Consider the following 20178-nt stretch of genomic DNA (forward strand, 5'->3'; position numbering starts at 1 on the left):
TTGCGGCTTGTGCGCTACCTCTTGTATTCCAAGTCCAAAGTCCCATTCCAAGAAGATAAGAAACGAGCAAATGATGCTGTATGAACAGATAGATGGTATCATGAATATTGATGTTTCTTGAAGGAAACGTAGGGAACAAGGAGGGAATGAGGAAAACTGAATTTTGCCCTGTCATGTGTCCCTACGTGTTCCCCATCGTATGTTATATGTGCATGATTAATATGCATATTTACCCCCTTGTCCGAATAAAGACGCAATTACAGTTGTGTCCAACGTTAATATGCCAGTTATCCAGTCCTCGTGAAAGCAACAAGTATTAGGCCTATGTTGCCAACATTTTACATTGTACACGTTAAATCATCGAGTTGTCCCCGTTTCTAGGCCTCACAGGGCCTGAACACCAGATTCAAGCATCAAGTCTCCTGAAACCACTCCGAGGAGCGATGCAGCCCCTCCCGCATCCCTGACCCTTCACTTACTTTCTGCCAAGCAGCGCGGTGCCCGGCCTGGCCTGCCTGCCTGTTTGCCAAGAATATGTTATGCCTCTAGTTATCAGTTCAGCTCCCCGGCTTCACATTCCTAGCTAACGAAACGCATAAACATCTTCCGTTATAGTCTAGTCTTCCTGTCTCCATGCAAGAGAATTACTGAATTAGTATCCATAGAAGATTCATAGTACACGCAATACATAAAGAAATATATTCATGCACTAGCCCTAGTGACAAGTAGCCTTTACCCTGATGACTTTTAGATTCTATCAACATGTTCTCCAAACACGAGATATCAGATATGCTATAGGTACATGTCGTCCTGACATCCCAGATTTTAGTCTCCTCTTCTAGTACCAGAAGTCAGAGCCCCCAGCTCTCCCCAGTTACACGTCATGGCCCGTTTGTGCGCACCAGTAGGTTAAAGGTTCCAGCTGCCCAGGTAGCCCCCTCCATGTATCCACCCATTTATGACACTTCTGTGACGTTTACATCACATGTCTCCGTGCACGCCCTGTGCACGCCTTCTTTTTACGCCCATATGTTCTTATCTTTCGTTTGTCACTTGTTACGCCTACTGTATTCAATGCAATTGTACTGTTTTACTATATATACTGTATGATGTTAATAAGATACTAGACTGTCATTCCTGTCCCTTCCTGAACCTTTGCAGGTGATGGAACCCGATGGTCCATTGGCTCGAGCCATCTAATTAAAGCCAATATGACTCAGATACCCCGGATTCTGCCTCTTATTTATTGAGCTATCCTTTTTAGTTAATGCATAGAAAAATAGTACCGGTAATTATTTATTTATTTACCACAATGGCCCAACACGCTTGTGGTCCTGTGACCTCCGCTCATCCCAGGTCTGAGGGGCCTGCCCAACTGTAGCATTTGGTGCCCCCCCTCACCGCCCGATCCCTGGAAGAAACACGTTGGCTTGAGCGGGCCCGGTGGCATGCCCTAATTCTTTTTGCCTGATCACGAAGAGGAGGGATCCACAGGGCAGTATCTGGCCCAGCCTCAGTGCAAGCCACAGCCTGGGAGGAACAATAGGGAGGCCCAACGCGTGTCTTGTGCTATTTGTCTGCCAGGCCCGGGCATTGGTGGGACCGGCGGAGTGCACTAAGGAACCCCGGTCACTCCCGCGACCGCACAGCCGTTTCAGTGTAGAGACTGAATCCTGAGACCTGGTGTGGAGTTGGGAGGGGACTGTCCCTCTGACTGGGGCTCATTGTGCTGTGGCCGACTGGGAACACTGAGGAGCTAGTTCCACAGTGGTCATCACACTGAGATCCCTGGGTCAGCGGGTGACGTCCGAGCGTAGGCCCGAGGTGGGTCCACCATAAGCGCTAGCACCCGTGAACACACAGCAGCATGGCGGTGAACAGAGCCAAGAAAGACCGCTCTCTCAAGGACATGTTCGGCAAGCAGGGAAGCGCCATGGAGGACAAGCCCGCCAGTGCAGGCGCAGAGCCTAAAACGTACTCTGAAGACCGGGAGGGCCCAGTGACTAAGACCATCCTGGAATCGCTGTTCACCTCACTGCGAGTGGATTTACAGGTGATGACAACGGAGCTGATGGCTGAGTTGCGAGAGGTGTGACACGATATGGACGAGGTTGGCGAAAGAGTGGCCGCTTTAGAAGACAGGGAGCCTCATCAAGACGGATAGCTTGGATGGCTCCAATAAGAGGTCCTGATACTCATAGAGCAACATTTAGACCTTCAGGCACATAATGAAGATCTGGAGAAATAATATATGTGTCAGAGGCGTGCCATTCACGGCTAATCTAAGAGACTACACCACTGCACTCTTTCGTCATGTCCTGGACCCCAAAGATGAATCCTCCCTGCAGTTGGACCGTGTCCACTGGGAGGGACCCGAGCTGGCAAGAACAGGCCCCCTGGCAGACATTTTAGTGTGCGTGCACAGTTTTCAAACCACAAGAAATATCCTTAAAAGAGCACGGGTTGTTCATCCAATCCAATTAAAGGGCCACACACACCGGTCCTATACCAGGACCTCTCCAGGATCACTCTTCAAAAATATAAGGCCTTTCGCCCAATCACACACCACCTATGGAAAGCCAGCATTCCTTAGACTTAGTGTTATCCCTTCCATATCATTTTCCGCTACAAGAGTACGTTCCACCAGATCCGGTCCCTAAAGGGAGCGTGTGCCCTGTTGCGTGTCGACATGTCTGAGGACGCTGGGGATGGACCCCAGCCTTCGGGTGCTGCTGGCTCGCGACAACAATCTTGTCAAGTAGTCAAGTGAGGCCGCCAGAGATCAAAACCAGACCAAGACACCATTAGCAAAGACAGACAAGCAGTCCTGCAAGCTCACACAGCGGACTTTGCCCTCTCCGAGGCTTCCTGAGGCTGGGACAGATTGGCAGCGCATGAAAATGAAGGAGCCGAGTGGCGATGACAACAGCGGCGAGACGACAGGAAGATCAAGGCAACAGAGGCTAGACCTTTAAGAAGACTCCTTACTGGTCCTGCCCAGTCCTCCATGGCCGCAGACCGCCCCTACCTAACAGAACAGACAACGTTTGGTCTTCAGAAATTTTCATAAGTTAATATTTTTATTTGTCTTGTTATTCTGTTGGGGTTTGGTTCACTCTTTTGGGATGCCCCTTCCAAAGAACCACTCCAGATAGATCCCACACTCAAGGGCCCTGATGTAGGTCCTCCTCACCAATGGGGCTCTATACACACGACTGTGGAGGTACTTAACCAATCGTTCATAGCTTGCTTTCCTCCCCCTAACCATGGAAACAACAATCCTTAGTCTCAATGTGCGCTGCAGCCTCAATAACGGCTATTCTTTCCCTGTTGGAGCACGCTCAGGGTGATATAGGCCTACACCAGGACACACACTTACTCCCTAAAGATACACAGAGGACGTCCACCAGGAGGTTCCCGCATCAATTTTGGTACCCAAGGAGGGGGAAGACAGGGGTGTGTCCTTTTTCCTTTACAAACACTTCCCCCGTTCAGCATTGGGGACTGTTGCGGAAATCAAGGGTCGACTGCTAGCACTTTGAGTGCAACTGGGTACATTTCACTTTACTGTAGCTTCAATTTACTTCCCAAATGAGTAACAGGAGTCCTTTTTGACAGATGCACTAGCCAGTGTCCTCACAACCGAGATGCAGCAGTGGTGGTGGGTGGGGACTTGAACATTGTGATGGACACGAAGAGGGACCATTTGGGCCTTAGATCCGGTAACTCAGGGGTTCTCTCTCCTGGGGACGGGATTGGTTGGAAGAATGCGGGATGCTTGACGTATGGCGAGCGCAACACCTAGACGCCCGAGACTATACCTTTTACTCTGCAGCCCACAAGACATATGCACGTTTGGACCATTTCCTAGCTTCCCCATCGGCATGGGAGTGCGTGATCGCTTCTACCATAGAGCCTCCCTCGCTATCTGACCATGCACATATAACACTGACCCTCTGGACTTCTGCGCTCTTCATGCAAATTCCTCCCTGGCGTCTCCGAAAGACACTATTGCAGTCATAGATGACAGTCACTGTACTAAAAACAACCATACAAGATTACCTAGCACATAATTACACAGGCTCCACAGCAGTGTCCTCGCTTTAGGAGACCTTAAAACTGGTGCCTCGGGAGGGGGGGGCTCTCATAGTGAAGGCAGTATTCGACAATAAGTTGAGGAAAACCAAGAGGGTTGAGCTGGAAAGGTCCGTGCTCGAGCTCGAATCGATACACAGGCGCACTAGTGCCCCCTGGATTTGGAGGCAGCTGGAGAAAGAGCGTCTAAAACTTAAATGCTTTGACCTAGATAGGGCTGAACATGCAATGCTACGTCTCAAACATAAATTCTACCTGGGAAGCAATAAGGGATGCCGCATGCTGGCACATCGTCTCCTTAGCATACAGTCAAATCTGTCCAGACAGGCTCAGGGGTTGTGGTGTCCGATGTACATGGCATCGTGGATTCCTTTCAGGATTTTTACGCGGGGCTGTATATGTGCGAACCTGCTGGCCTTACGGACCCTCATTCCTTTTGAGGAGCGGTCGCGATCTCCCCCGTCAGAGGCTGAAGAACTAGACAAACCCATACGTACTGAGGAGGTAATCTCTGCGATTTCTCGCTTAAAGCCCATGAAGTCTCCTGGCCCTGATTGGTTTAGTGCGGTATTCTATAAGAATTTTTGCACAGAGCTCGCCCCTATACTCACTCACTTATTCAACTCATTTGCTTATACGAGTCAATGCTTCAAACCTCGATATCAGTCATCCCGAAACCTGGTAAGGGCTCTAACCAGTGCAGTTCATACTGCCCTATTTCGCTCCAGAACATCGATGCAAAGTTGTTCACCAGTGTGCTAGTCCACCACCTTAATACCCTGATGCCTTTGCCTCACAGACCCTGATCAGGCAGGTTTAATTCCCGGCCGTCAATGTGGGGACAACACTAAACGCATTTGTCATCTGATTGACAAGGTGCAGCGGTCCTGGGAGGGAGCCCTATTGCTAGCAGTGGACGCTGAGAAAGCATTTGATAGAGTGCACTGGCCCTATCTCTTCGCAACCCTTGAGCATTTTGGCTTGGGCTTGCGTCTTAGCAATTGGATCAAGAGCATTTATAGCTCCCCAGTGAGGCGATCTGAGTGGATGGTGTGAGATCTCATGGCTTTACTCTAGAAAGGTGCAGGTGACAAGGCTGCCCGCTCTTACCACTTCTTTTTGCTCTGTACATGGAGCCATTTTCGCTGAGACTTAGAGATAATCCTAAGGCAGAGGGTATCTGATTTGGCGCTGATCGACACCTTATCAGCCTTTACGCGGATGATGTTATCTTCTTTTTCACTCAACCTCTGGTCACTCTCCTGACTGTTGTTGTGGATGTTCGGGACTTCCGAGCGGTTTCGGGGTTCCGCATAAACATGCAGAAGTTCCAAATCCGGAAACTTAGCGTTGCATCTAAATCTGAACTGGCCCTACGTACCCAGTTTGACTTCCAATGGGTCACGGAGGACATCCAGTACCTAGGACTGTCCATAAGCCAGTGCCTCCCCAAAACTGCTGAGACCATTTACACAAAACTCCTCTCCCTGATCCATAATGACTTGACACAGTGGCAGCGACTTCCACTCTCTTGGTTAGGCAGAATTGCAGCTGTAAAAATGTATTTTCTTACCCGAGCTCTCTATATGTTTCAAACCCTGCCCTTTGCCCCACCTACTGGCATGATCCACATTCTCCAAAGAGAAATTGAGCGTTTTATATGGGGCAAGACGAAACCTAGGTTACAGAAATAACTTCTACAGCGTTCTAAACAAGAGGAGGGCCTTTCAGTGCCCAATCTGTCCTGCTACTACCAAGCAGCGCAACTGCGCTATTTGGTAGAATGGAATCGCCCACTGACGGAGAAGCATTGGGTCTTTATGGACCAAAGAGTCACAGGTTCAGATATATGGAGGAAAGTCTGGCTGCCTCGGCCACAGAGCGTGGGGGCTTTATTCCCCTCCTGTAATGCGCATGACAATTCAAGTCTGGAACAGGGTAGCAATTGCAGCGGGCATCACCACTTTCCCCTCGCTCATGATGCCTCTGTTTGCTAATCTGGACTTTCCGCCAGGCAAGTGTCCACACACTGCTAAACGCTGGATTGCAGGCAGATGCAAGCACATAGGAAGCCTCTTTGATCATAATGGCCCCATCCCTTTCGACCAATTAAAATTAGAGTATGCCCTGCAGGAGTGGGACTGATTCACTCATATGCAAATGGCCCATGGGATGCATGCCCCCGCCATACGCCCGAGAGTGGAGAGACCATGACAGCTTTTGAGAAATGGCTGTTTCTCAAGTCAGACGATAAGAAGCTTATCTCAGAGATCTACAGATACCTCTCGAAGACGGTGCATAAAGGCAAGTCCCCGGGACAGATCCGCTGGGAACCGGGATGAGGCCGTACACTAGCAGATAAAGAGTGGGAAGATATTTTCTATAGAACACACCACACAGCACACAACTCAGGGCACACTGAAACAGCCTATAAAATCACTTCTTATTGGTATTATACCCCCTCTCTTTATTTATTTTATTTTCTTATAAAGCGCTAACAATCATCCAAGTAGGATATCACGGCGCTATGATTGCTAATGTGCATGAACCGTTGGCATAATACGAGTTGGGTTAGTCTGGATGGGGGAAGAGGAAAGTTTTTAGCTGTTTCCTAAATGCCAAGTGGCATACTCTGCCATGCCTACGAACAGGGAGTTTCCGTAGTCCAGCCTACTCATCAAGAGAGACTGGACCAGGATCTTTCTGCACTCTATTGGAATCCAGGGAAAGACTCTTTTAAGCATTTTTAGTATTGCAAAGCCTTTACCGCATATGGCAGCTACATGGGTTTTCATGGATAGGGATGTGTCTATAGTTATTCCAAGATTCCTTGCTGTTGGTGTCGGAGCAGGTGGAGTGCCCAGGGCTTCTGGCCACCAGCTGTCGTTCCACAGTGGCGTGTGACCTCCGAACAGTAGTATCTCTGATTTGTCTGCGTTTAGTTTAAGGCAGTGCTTGTGCATCCATTCAGCCAATTCAGAGAGACAGTTTAGTAGCCTGTCTTTAGGGTTGTTCTTTTCATCCAGGATAACAGTAAGTTGAGTGTCGTCGGCATAAGAGCAGATTTCTCTCCTACAGAAATGGAACAAACTGTGGGATGGTCTGTGCGGGCGGGGCTATGGGAACTCAGAGATGCTGATCCACCTTTTATGGCTTTGCCCAAAGCTACGAGATTTTGGGACCAAGTCCTGAACGACATAGAAAGTGCATTTGATACCACAATCCCCAGATTCCTCGCCTACAAGCTGCTGGGGCTTACTAACACACTTACATTCCCACTTTATTCCATTAATGGAAGGCAATTGGACCTGGCATTAATTGCCGCTCATAGAGTGTTGCTGGCTAGCTGGGGTACAGATAAAAATACTGATCATCAACAGTGGCTTCATCAACTTTGGTCACTGCTGGGCTTGGAGCGGCTCTTGATGGTGACGGAAGTAGATCCCTCAGCATACACTAAAATCTGGGCCCCCTTTATCATTATCCTCTCCTCTGAGTTCAGGGAGCTGACATGTCCTAATTATCTACGTATCTTGGGGTTGCTGTCTGACACTTTGGATGGGGATTAGACGTTGGCAGGATCGCAGAGTGGCCCGTGCTTTTAACATATTTCTAATGCAGGCATTTCACCTTGTTTAGTAGATGGTTCATCCGGAAGGGGGTAGGGTGGGAGTTGGGGGGACAGGTTGCTTGTTTATTCCATTTTACTTGTTGGATGAGTTGTAATGTTCCTTTGTTTTACACTCACCTAAGTGACTGTAGTTGCAGTGTCTGGTAAATGCTAGCACTGTTCGAGGGGGAGACATCCATTACAACGCAACTTTTACTACGCAGTGCCATTACGACGCAACTTTTACAACGCAAACCATTACAACGCATTGCGCTGGGGGGCGCTCTAGGATAGGGAATAGGTTTAATTTACTATCCAACACCTTCCCTACTATCCACGGGGACTGGAGTTGGAATAGTAAATTAAACAATTCACTATCCAGCGCCCCAAAGCACTATGCGTTGTAATGGTATGCGTTGTGAAAACCGCGTTGTTAAGGCATGCGTTGTGAAAGCATGCGTTGTGATGTCATACATCCGTTCGAGGGAGTGCCCGATGGGGACCGTCTCTGGACAGGACGAAACGCACAAGCAGTTGGTGTGCTACTGCCTTGATTGTACTGACACAGCAGGCCTCTTGTTGTAGATATTCCAGTACGAGACCGCCTCCCACATTAGTTACTGAGCAAAACATCTAGACAATGCACTATCCTATTGCCTGTTCACGATGCCCTGTGACAGACTACAGGGCAAGCCGGGCTGGCTTGTAGGTGGCATGATATGTAATTATTTCTCTGCTTCTTTTTTTACTATAAAAAAGAGATTTGATTTTAAATATATGTTGCCAAATTACAAATACATTTTTTAATCTAAATTTTCTTTTTTGTGTGACAGAATGCAGTGATTAATTTGGTCAAACATGCTATGCATGGAAAATTTGCTTTGAAAAACTATGTTATTCCATACTATTTGTAATAGTTTCAAGGACATGAAAGGTAGCACGTTGAAATATATTTTTAACTGTTAGCACTAGAGTCATATTAGAGATTAACACCCAATAAATATTGCGCACATTTCTTCTTGCGAGAGTGCTAACACATAACTGCATAAAACGTAAAGTGGAACTCATGAGATTAGGAAGACCATTTTTAGTCAAATCATAAAAACAACAAGATCCTACAAATTTCTAGTTTGCCTATTATTTTTTTATTTATTTTGGGGTGTTTGTGAAGCTCTGCTTCACTCATTAATCAGAGTTGAGTAGAGATCTGCCAAAATAGGGTGCAAGGCTGATAGAAAACGAATGAAAAAAACCTGTGTTTTATCATTTAAGAGCCTAGTTTTAAGTTGTTCCGTAATTCAAGTAGTTGGGTTTGGCTCTTGTCTGTGAGGTAGCGAATTCCAAATTAAGGGTTATTCAATCAAACTTCCTACCCATTTGCGGAGTGTAAACTTCTTTAAAGAGGACTTAAGTTTCTTTCTTGTTCTAAGACAGCCAGATGAAAGATAGTGAAGCGAGAGCAAACTATATCACCAAACGGAAACAATACATCTCGGACATTAAAGATGCAAAAAAGGCGTATTTTACTCAACGCATTCATGAGAACAGCAACTCAGCAAAAGAACTGTTCAGAATAGTGAAGGAGCTTAGCAAACCATCCAGCACCTCACAAACCCTCACCCCCTCAACCGAGGCTTGTGAGCGCATCAGCACTTTCTTTTCCGACAAAATTAATAGAATATACTCCACCTTCACTCCCCTAAATATCCCTAGCAAGCCGGACAACCCTGGCGAGCACATAATGACATCAGAGAGACGCAACGACCAATTAGACTTAGGCAATACACCTCGTCTAACTAGTTTTCAACTACTCTCTGAGGAGGAGGTATTAGCGCTACTGTGCACAGTCAAATCCGGATCCCCCTCGGACCCCTGCCCCCACTTCGTGTTTTCCAAAATCGCACCCACGCTCTGCCCCCTTGTCACCCAACTCTTCAACAAGTCGCTAACCACCGCTACCTTCCCTGAGGCCTGGAAACACGCCACCGTGACCCCCCCTCTTGAAGAAAGCAGGATCCGACATTTCTAATCCAGAGAACTACAGACCTATCTCCCAGCGTCCCTATCTCTCCAAAGCCTTGGAAAAGTCGGTCAATATACAATTGACCCGGTATCTGGAAGATAACTCTCTCCTGGATCCATCTCAAACCGGGTTTAGAGCTAACAATAGCACCGAGGCAACGTTGCTGGCAGTGTCGGACAGTATCAGATGCTCCACTGATCAAGGGGGATCGGTGGCACTGATACTGCTTGACCTGTCAGCGGCGTTTGATACGGTTTCCCACGACTGCCTGCTAAACACACTCCTGAGTAAAGGAGTGCAATCAACAGCACTGAACTGGATTCGATCCTTCCTGAGCAATCGTACCCGGGCAGTGCATATGGGTCAGTTCCACTCAAAACCCAACACCATCGGCTGTGGGGTGCCCCAGGGGGCCTCTTTGAGCCCCACTCTTTTCAATGTCTATATTTCATCACTGGCCGACATTGGAAGGAAGTGGGGCATTGGCATATGCTCTTATGCTGATGATACACAGCTGATGGTGGCAATGGATGAAGGGCCTGAGACAACAAAGAAAAAGCTTCACGACTGTCTCTCCGAGATGGCCCAATGGATGCACAACCACTGCTAAAATTAAACGCCGGCAAATCGGAGATTCTCTTGTTCGGGGGAGCCAAACTCATATGGGACGCCACATGGTGGCCACCCACACTAGGACTGGCTCCCACTCCAAAACAACACGCGAGAAACTTGGGGATCATCATGGACGACGCCCTGTCCATGAAGGACCACGTCCGATCACTCTGGGGCAAGGGTTTTGCCATACTCAAACTTCTCTCAAAGATATTCCCCTGGATACCCCTGGATTGCAGACGCTCAGTCACCCAGCCGATGTTGATCAACTCTAACCCGGATGGGCTAGAAATCGAGGCCCCGGCTTCAGCCCTGAAGTAGGCCGAGAAGAAAACACGACGTATCTTCGTCACCCGGTAAGTTGGAAATTCCGGGATTGCACCGCAGGAGTCAGGAGCACTTCATGTGCATGGGAGTCCGGCGTGAGGAAAGGATAGAAAGCAGGATATCCGAGCTGCCGGCGGAGGTCGGCGGAGCCGGGAGCTTATGCGGCCATCTTGCTTTGCAGCGTAGCTCCTCCTCAAAAAAAAAGTTGGTGGTAATCTTGCTGCGGTAGTAGTCTGAGTGTCACAGAGTTCTTGTAAAGGGGTGGATGGAGTTTTCTCGACTATTCTGAAAAGTTCTTTGACTTGGTTGGCCGCGGTGTTGATCCAGGTGGGGATGGCTGCTTTCTTGACTACATTGATGTACGCGTGATAGTTGGTGAGGGCTGATAGTGAGCAGCTCTGTCGTGGGGTACTTTGTGATATGCCACCACCTCTCCAGTTGGTAGCAGTTGAGCTTGGTGGTCATGAGCTCAGGGGTGTACCAGCTGTTTTGAGGTTTTGTTGGTTTCAGTGGGGCGACTATGTCGGCGCAGGTGATAGTCCAGCTGGAGAAGTTGTGGAGGGCTTAGTCGAGTTCTGCTGAGGCTTCGGGCTGGGTGCTAGTGGGGGCCTGTGTCGACTGGGTTTTGGTGACTTTGCTCCAACTGTGGTGGGAGGATGTGTGGCACTCCTTGATGGCATAGTGGACATCAGAGATGGTGAAGTGCACAATGGCGGGGTCAGTCCAGGTGAGTTCTGAGGTGTGGCTTATTTTGATACTGTCCCTGGAGGTGAAAATGAAGTTGAGTGTGTGTCTAGTCCTTGTGCACTAGTTCGGTGACCAAGTAGGACATAGTGGTGCAATTCGATGGCCAGGAGGGGTGATGCGGTTGGGGATGGCGTCGCAGAAAGTAGGTCGGGCCTGGGGGTTTGTAGGTGAGGGTACCTCTTATCGTGGTCTTTGGATCTGTAGCTGAAAGTTGATGTGGCCATGAGCGGCATGGGGTTGTCGTTGGTGATTGTGCACGTGATGGTTCCTTGAAGATGATGCCAATACCTTCTCCTTGTTTGCTAGTGCGGTCTCGTTGTATGATCTTGTAGCCGTCGGGAATGTCGATGGCGATGTCGTGGGTCACAGAGGGGTTGAGCCACATTTCGGTGATGAAGGCAACATCCTTGGAGATGGCGGTGAGGGTGTCCAAGAGTTCCGTGGTATGTTTGGAGAGGGAGCAGACGTTGAGCAGGATACAATGGAGCGTTTCCTAGTTTTTTGTGGTCTTCTGAGCGGGAGAGGCATTGGCTCCTTTGTAGGATGTGTTGCAGCAGAAGTGTCAGTGTCGGCAGGTGAAGTGTCCTTTGGTTGTTTGTGGTGTGGCGGTGATGCAGCTGTTGCTTCGTTTCCAGTTCCTGGAGTTCTCTGGCAGGGTATTGGTGGGTGGCAGGAAGGAAAGGGGTCCTGGAGCTGGAAGCAATCCCAGCGTTGATAGGCACAGACAGGCTTGTTATCTAGAAGATGATGAAGTTCGAGATGGGCTGTGAGTAGCTTGTTGTGGGCATTTTCACTCACTTTGGCTGGTTAGGGAAGCAGGGAGACGGGTCTGAAGTTGCTCAGATGATTCGGTTGGGCTGTGGGCTTCTTGAGGAGGGCATTTATTTCAACAAGTTTTCATTAATCAGGTAAAGAGGCGGACACAATGGAGGTGTTGACGATGTGGGTCAGGGTGGTGATGAGTGCTGGTGTTGCCAGGTTGTAGATGTGGTGAGGGCATGGGTCTGTTGGGGCCCCTGAGTGGATGGTCTGCATGATTGCTGCTATGCCTTTTCTGGTAAGGGTTGTCCAGTCGGTCAGTAGGCCATCTTGGTTGGTGCTGGGTAGATTAGCAACAAATTTCCTGGGGTTGTGGTGGTTTGTGATGTTGCCGTAAATGTTTGTGATTTTGCTGTGGAAGAAGTTGGATAGGTTGTCGCAGAGTTGTTGGGAGGTAGTGATGTTGGTGACAGTCCTTAACGATCAAGAAGATCTCCCTGCAGCTTCCTTTGATGCGGTCTTGTAGATAGTTCTGTCGGTGGTGCTGTGGCTAGCTCTCCATTTCCTCTCTAGCTGTTTACAATGTTGTTTGGTGTCTCTGAAGTCTTCTGTGGACCAGGTGGCCTGTTTGTTTGATCTACTATGCTTCTTAGGTTTGATGGGTGTGGGGGAGTCTGTGCAGTTCTTGATCCAGTTGTTGATGTCCTTGTTTGTTGAGGTTGTTTGTGGGGCTAGGTTAATCCGTTTTAAGAACACTGAGCCAGTCTGCTTCTGTGATTTTGCCCCCTCTGTGGCTTGGAATGTTGAGCCTGGTAGGAGTGTTGACTTAAGGTGTGTTGATTTGGAAGTGGATGATAGAGTGGTCAGTCCATGTGAGCTGTGTGGTGGAGTTGCATTTGATACTGTCGCTTGTGGTTAAGATGGGGTCTAATGTGTGTCCTGCGGTGTGCGTTGGCTCTCGGGCGAGCTGGGTGAGCCCGAAGTTGCTCAAGCTTTGGAGGAGTGATGTGGAGCAGGGGTTGTTTCGGTCTTCCAGGTGAAAGTTGAGGTCACCAAGGACATGCATGATGGGCATGCTGGGTCAGACACCCAGGGAACGCTCGCAGCGGCAAAGGCAAGCCCGTCTTTGCCTGTCCGCACCAGGACTGCGGCTTGCACCAGGAACCCTGGCCTTCCCCCGGTAATACAGCTCTTACCTGCCACTTATACGGGGGAAGAGCTTTTAGATCTACAGCAGAGAGGAATCCTCTGCTGTTATCAGGTGGGCATGGACGCCTTAGTTGGATCTCCGCTATATGTCTGCCCTTCTTGCAATTTTCGCATGTCCCAGGCTGGTGTTGGCTATATGGAGAGACTCTCGCCCTCCCCTTCTTTCCTTGACCACACCTACATGGGTTTTCTCATCAATGCAAGGTCCCGTATTAAGAATAAGGTTGCTTTTAGGGACTTTGTCTCGCTTCGTAAGCCGGATTGGGTATTTGTCACTGAGCTCTGGGCTAGAGACTGCTCCGGCCCTGATCTTGTGGAGGTAATTCCCTCTGGTTATGTCTTAGCAAGATTTGACAGGGTTGGTAGATTGGGTGGAGGTCTGTTCATTCTTTATAAGAATGGATATGCCTGTCATACCGACCCTCTTACTACATCCCTTGATCCATTTCAGGCTTTATACTTCTCAATAACATTCCATCCGACCGAAAGCTTCACTGGTATTATGACATACGGCCAACCTGGACCAAGGTAATCATTTAGCCATGATTTTAGCACCCTTATAGAACCGTACCTAGCAAGACCCAATCTCACCCTTTTGGGTAATTCTAACTTTCACCTGGACAAAACTCTATGTAAGGATACTAGAAATTTCGTGGAAACTCTAGACTGCTGTGGTCTACCTCAATTGGTCAGGAGCCCCAATCATGTAGCTGGACACATACTGGATGGTATATTTTCTAATGACTCCCGGATCATGATTCAAGAGCCTATACCTCTCTCCTGGTCAGACCACTATGCCATCCCTTTCAAACTCCAGATACCTGTAACGGGTACTATCCCTCCCACTAAAAGGGTAAAGGAGAAGAAGAGAAATCTTAAGTCGCATTAGTGAAGAGGCTCTTCTCAATTTACTTAATACCCATCATAGCTCTCGCCACTTGGATGCTAATTTGGGGGCTACTGACCTCTCCAACTGACTTTAAGCAGCCTTGGACACTTTAGCTCCCTTTAAGGAGCACTATGCGGCGAGAAAAAAGCTCTCCGCCCCCTGGTTCTCTGATAGACTGAGAAGACTGAGGAAATCCTGTTGAAAGCAGGAAACGATCTGGCGTCAGGACCTTAACCCTGCTGGAAGAGAGTTACATAAACAACGCCTAAAGGAATATAAACCGCTATTATTGAGGAAAAGGTATAATTTTACTAAATGTTCACAGAATCCCTTAGGTCTCCTAGAGACCTTTTTAATGTTATCAACTCACTTTCCTCCCCCTCAGGCCCTAATTGAACAGACTCCTCCCAGGAGCTCTGCGATAGAATGGGGGATTTTTTCCGCTCAAAAATTATGGCTATATATTCCACCTTGGAAACTTGTAATACAGAGAGCCCCCTATTGGTCCCCCCAACTCCCCCATCCCCTTTGTAATGTCTATAACCACGCCGGAGGCACCTAAGTTACTCTCCTTCCCCCCCTGTCTCCTGAGCGTAAGGACCTCCTGTTAGGGGGTACTACATCAGGTTCCCCGATGGAGGCATGCCCTTTGATAATTTGGAAATAAGGATGGTAGGCTACTGTTCTCCACCTCACTTCAGTACTTAATGCAGCTCTCCCAGTGGGACTGTACCTCATCCCATGGAAGACTGCGGTGGTTACAACTCTTCTAAAGAAACCTTTGCTGGATCTGGCTGAATTACAAAACTATCACCCTATCTCTTTGTTACCTGTTCCAGCTAAAACTTTAGAGAAAAATCTGAATTTTCACCTTAGTTCTTTCTTGGGAGAGCACTAGCTGCTGATGGTTCGCAGCATGGTTTTAGAAGGAATCACAGCACGGAGACAGCTCTAACCACGGTAATTGATAATATCCGTGTGCAGGGCACACCACGCTGTTGACTTTTCTTGACCTTACCGCAGCCTTTGATATGGATGTATGACGTTACTACGCAATCAAAATGATCGCGGTACATCACAACACAGCTTTTACAACGTAAGTCGTTACCACGACTTGTGCTGTAGGGTGCTGGACTTAGGAATAGTATCATTTACTATTCCAACTCCAGCTTACGTACAGTAGGGAAGGTGTTGGAATAGTAAATCAAACTATTCCTTAGTCTAGAGCGCCCTCCAGTGCAAGTCGTGGTACGACTTGCGTCGTAAAATCTGCATTATGAAGGTATTTGGGTGTTTTGACCGCGTAGTAAAGGTTGTTTCCCTTTGGTACTCTATCTCCCATGAGACTGGTGGAACGGCTCAGGGAGATAGGCGTCGGGAGTACGTCCCTCATGCTACTTACCTCCTTACTTAGTGATCGGGCACAAATTGTGAAAATGGGTCCATTTTACTCGGCTCCCAACCGTCTGTTATGTGGAGTCCCGCACGGCTCTTCTCTGAGCCCGACCCTTTTCAACATTTATGTTGCCCCATTGGCTAGGGTCGTCAGATCCTTTGGATTGGAGGTGTTGTCCTATGCCGACGAAACACAAAATTATGATGTCTATCACCCACAGCATCGGGGAATCTGCAACTACCTTTAAACACTGTATGCAGGCAGCCTCCTCTTGGATGGTTGAGAACTTTCTTAAACTTAACAGAGACAAGACAGAGGTCTTGATCTTTGGAAATCAACTGTATGTTTGGTCCAATGATTGGTGGCCAGAGACACTTAGTGCCTGTCCTTGTCCTGTATCACATGGAAAGAATCTAGGGGTCGTTGTCAACAATTCTCTCTCTTTGAGCCTTCAGATAAACTGAACGGTGTCCACCTGCTTTGGGATTATTAGGATTCTTAGGAAAATCTCTAAATTCCTTTCCTTTGCCTCCCAAAAGCAGGCAGTTGTAGCCTTAGTGCTGTCCAGACTGGACTATTGTAATGCCCTTTATTTGGGCATTAACAAAGGCCTTGTACGTCGTCTGCAGCTGGTACAGAATGCAGCAGCCAGGCTGGTGATGGATCTTCCCAAATATCACTCGGTCTCGGGCTCTCCCAGCAAGCTGCACTAGCGCCCCTCAAATCGAAGAATTTTGTTCAAAGATCTCTGCCTTACTCATAAGGCTTTTTATGACCCAGGCTCAGATGCCATAAAAGGGCTTTTTTTGCGCTATATCCCCTCTAAACAGCTTAGATCGGCTAGTAAAAATCTGCTGATAGTCCCTAGGTTTAAGAGAGCTAAATGGGGAGGCAGAGCATTCTCCGTTGCTGCTGCCAGGCTCTGGAATTCCCTCCCTGCTGAGATTTCTGGACAAGTATCAAATTCTCTATTCAGCAAAGCTTTGAAGACCTGGCTTTTTACAGGTATGCCTGTCTGAGTCCTACTCTATTTCTGTCCAACATTCCCTCTCGCAGGACCTTGACGCCTCCAGGCTAAGTTTGCGCTTTAGAAAATGAATATTCATTTATTCGAGGTGAATGTAGGCTCTTGAGTCAATGGTGAGCAGAGCGACGAAGTTGGTGATAAGTTTGGTGAAGATGGTGATGAGTTTGCTAAAGGTGGCTCGTGGTCTGGGTGGTCAGCAGGCGAGAGTTCCATTCAGAATGAAGTTTTTAGAGATTTGCAGCTTAAAGTGCAGGTGTTCCATGAATGGGCTGGCGTTCTCTGTGAATGTTGTGCATTTGATAGATTCCTTGTAGATGAAAGCGAGCCCTACACCTGGCTAGTGAAGGCGGTCCATAGAGTGATATTGTAGGCCAATACTATGGGACTGCTGTGGTGATGTCGGGAGCCAATGAGGGGTGGAACCAGGTCTCCGAGATAAACAGGATGTGGGGTGCATCACTACTCAGCAGGTCCCATTTTTCAGTTGTGATTTCGCTGAGTGATCGTGTGTGAGAAGCATGCATGCAAGTGGGTGTTGACGTGCAGGAAAATTGAGGCTTGTGATGTAGGGTGGGCGTGTAGGTATTGTTGGTTCAAGTGTGGTGTGTGTGTTGGGAGGGGGTGGCAAGGGCGTTGTTGGTATTTGCATACAGAGAAGCAGCAGTGGGTGCAGTTGAAAACTCCTACCGTGATGTGAGGCAAGGCAACAGTTGGAAGAACGGCATCTGAGCTCTAGCGACCTAAGGAGTGCTGTGGAGTATCACTGGGCAGTGATAGGACCAGGGTTCTTGGTGCTGGATTGGTCTAGGAGTGGACCAGCATAGGCATGCTTGCCTTTCAGGATGTCTCTTCACTCTGGCACAGAGAATCTCAATGTGCAACCCAGTACATGAACTAAAAAGAAGTACAAAAGTTTACTTACCATTCCCCGAATGACGCTTAAGTCCAATGACTGTAGGGGCTTTACTTATTTCGGCCCATATTTCTTGAAATAGTTGCCAAGCTATATCAGAAAAATCACTTCCCTTTGCTCATATAAACAGGCCCCAGTGTAGGAATAATACCTGCCCAGAAATACATGTTTACTTTTTTGTACCAGGTGACCAGGGTTTCTCAATTAAATATTGCAGGTATGTTTTGTAGCACACTGACATCTCAACTCTTGATTCATAACATTAATTACAGGGCAGACATATCCCATGGTGTTCACATGCAGCAAGGGCTGTTGCCAGTGTAGGCTCTGACATAAATGTTTAATATTGACATCAGTCAGTGTCCAGAAAGTGGAAGTAAGGTAGGGTGGGAATTGGTTAGTGTTAGTATGCAAGGAATGTTGACAGAGGTTGATCTTTGCTGGTGGCTAGAGTTCAGTCTGAATCTGAAGTGAAAACTCAATCTGCCATTCTCCATTTACTGCATATCAAATACTATTTAGTGGAGAATATTTTTGTGTCCTGGCTCTTCAACATCCATCCATTGAATCATAACCCTTTTTAAGGGGGTTCTCAAAAAGAATCACGATTCACCCTCTCCTAGGGCTCAGATCACCACTAAGCACTGTGGGATATTTTCAATTATCGGCTGGTGAAACATATATCCTAGGTTAATAGATAGTTCACCTTTAGTCATCGGGTTCCACAAATGCTGGTTTCAGTTAGCCAAAGCGATGTCTAAAATGTTCAGCCTGCAGAAGTTTCCTAAAACAAAGAGACCCGGGTTTGCTCTCAGTGATGAATTGAGGATGTTGGAGAGTTTCAGCTCTCATATTCCTAATGCCTATCCCCATGTGTGTATGAATAAGACCAGAGTAGTAACACTTGCAGAATTAGTACTGGAATTAACAAGTCTTCTCTACTTTACAAAAGACAAGGTGGTGTCAACGTGTTTGATAATCCAGGGAGGGCGGTTCTGCCGGGGCTTCGGGGTTGGTTGGGAGGTGCTGAGTCTATTATCTGAACACATAACAAGATCCAGAGTGTGTCCTTACCAACAAATATGACTGGAGTTGCCTTGAGATTGGGAAGGGAGTTTCAGAAGTGGGATAACTAAGGTTGGTCTACCCAGATGTAGAAATCAGCCACAAAAATGGGAACAAAAGAGAAGGAGCAGCCCTGCAGCTGGCATAACAGCTGCCACTATTCAATCGTATGCAAGTCAATGATTTCACATGTATCTCGGCTATTACTCACACTGAGATCATACGTCAGCGCACAGGCCTCAACCACTTCCTCGTAGAAACTGGCAATGAACCTTTTCCCAAACAGGATGTTCTTTCTCACTGTGTCAAACTGTATCCAAGGCTCCTGGGCAACAAAGCCGAATCCATACTCTTGATCGGAGATAAATAAACAGCCAGCTTTTCTGAAAAAAAAGTAAGCAACACCAGAAAGACATACTGAAGTGCAAGGACGTGAGTAGCAGGAACTCTTCTTCAAAATGCTTGTTGGCACAGTGTCATGGGAATTGAGTTTTTCATAATAGTGGAATAGAGCACATAGGTTAGTTATTTGTAATAAAGTATTATTTACAAAGGTTGCATTGCTCAGGTTTCTTCTGTGTAATGCATTTTGGTGCCAATTCATACTTTAAGAATATTTAAGTATATGTGTTATAATAGGGCACCCATAGGAATGATGCCTTAGCTTTTTTGCAGGTACCTCTACCTGCCCCGGTGACAACATATAATGCTGTTTTCTTGTGTCTTAAATTGGGGTGCCCTAAATGAATAAGGACAACACAAGAATGACTCCATGGCAGTACAAACTTATCAGACTGACCTACTTAGATTTACAACTGAAGGCAAGACAAAGATGTAGCAAACCCTGTGAAACCTCTGCAGATATTTCTACATGAGGTTAATGTCACATGTTTGATTCTCAGCAGGCCTGCTAAGTCTCTAATCCTTCAAGAGAGTTATGATGACATCACGTAGACTCACATATTGTTAAATAGACAACTAGTTTTTATTAGTTATATTCTTTATAGTAGGGTCTCAGACAACAGTATATCCTCTTTTACCATGAGTACTGAGCTCCTGCCATCCAAGACTGCCATGTTATGTTATTTTAATTTGTAACATACACAAATCACCCCGGGAGGGGTATATTGGCGCATAAATTAGACAAAGGCAACAGCAGCAGCTTAATCAGAACAATGTTTTCTTAAGTGCTTTCCTGAAGAGAAAGCAATCCAAACAAGTTTGAATATGATGCAGCAGTTTGTCCAATAAAAAGGAGCTAAGTAAGAAAAAGACATGAATCTAGAATGGGCCTTTTTGACGTGAGGAACAGTTAATAGTGCTTTATTCCTAGATCTATGGAGTCTAAGGGCGATAGTGCCTTCGTTTTGAAGCTAGGTATCAAGGACCTTTTCCAAACAGGGCTTTTTGTGTAAGGCGATACATTTGCAAAATGATTCTCTTCCGGACCGGTAGCCAATGAAAGGCACGCAGGAGGGGAACAGATGCAGCTCTGATGGAAGCCTG

At 47.3% G+C, this 20178-nt stretch overlaps 1 protein-coding gene across 1 annotated transcript in view; it reads right to left on the minus strand.

Moving 5' to 3' along the window:
• Nucleotides 1-20178, minus strand: part of LOC144762194 (ATP-binding cassette sub-family C member 10-like) — a 681473-nt gene that overhangs the window by 388954 nt on the left and 272341 nt on the right. The window contains 1 exon segment of the mRNA XM_078647347.1: nucleotides 18884-19055. Coding sequence (XP_078503473.1) covers nucleotides 18884-19055 — 172 coding nt within the window.

This window comes from Lissotriton helveticus, chromosome 6 (genome assembly GCF_964261635.1).
Source record: "Lissotriton helveticus chromosome 6, aLisHel1.1, whole genome shotgun sequence".
NCBI lineage: Eukaryota > Metazoa > Chordata > Amphibia > Caudata > Salamandridae > Lissotriton > Lissotriton helveticus.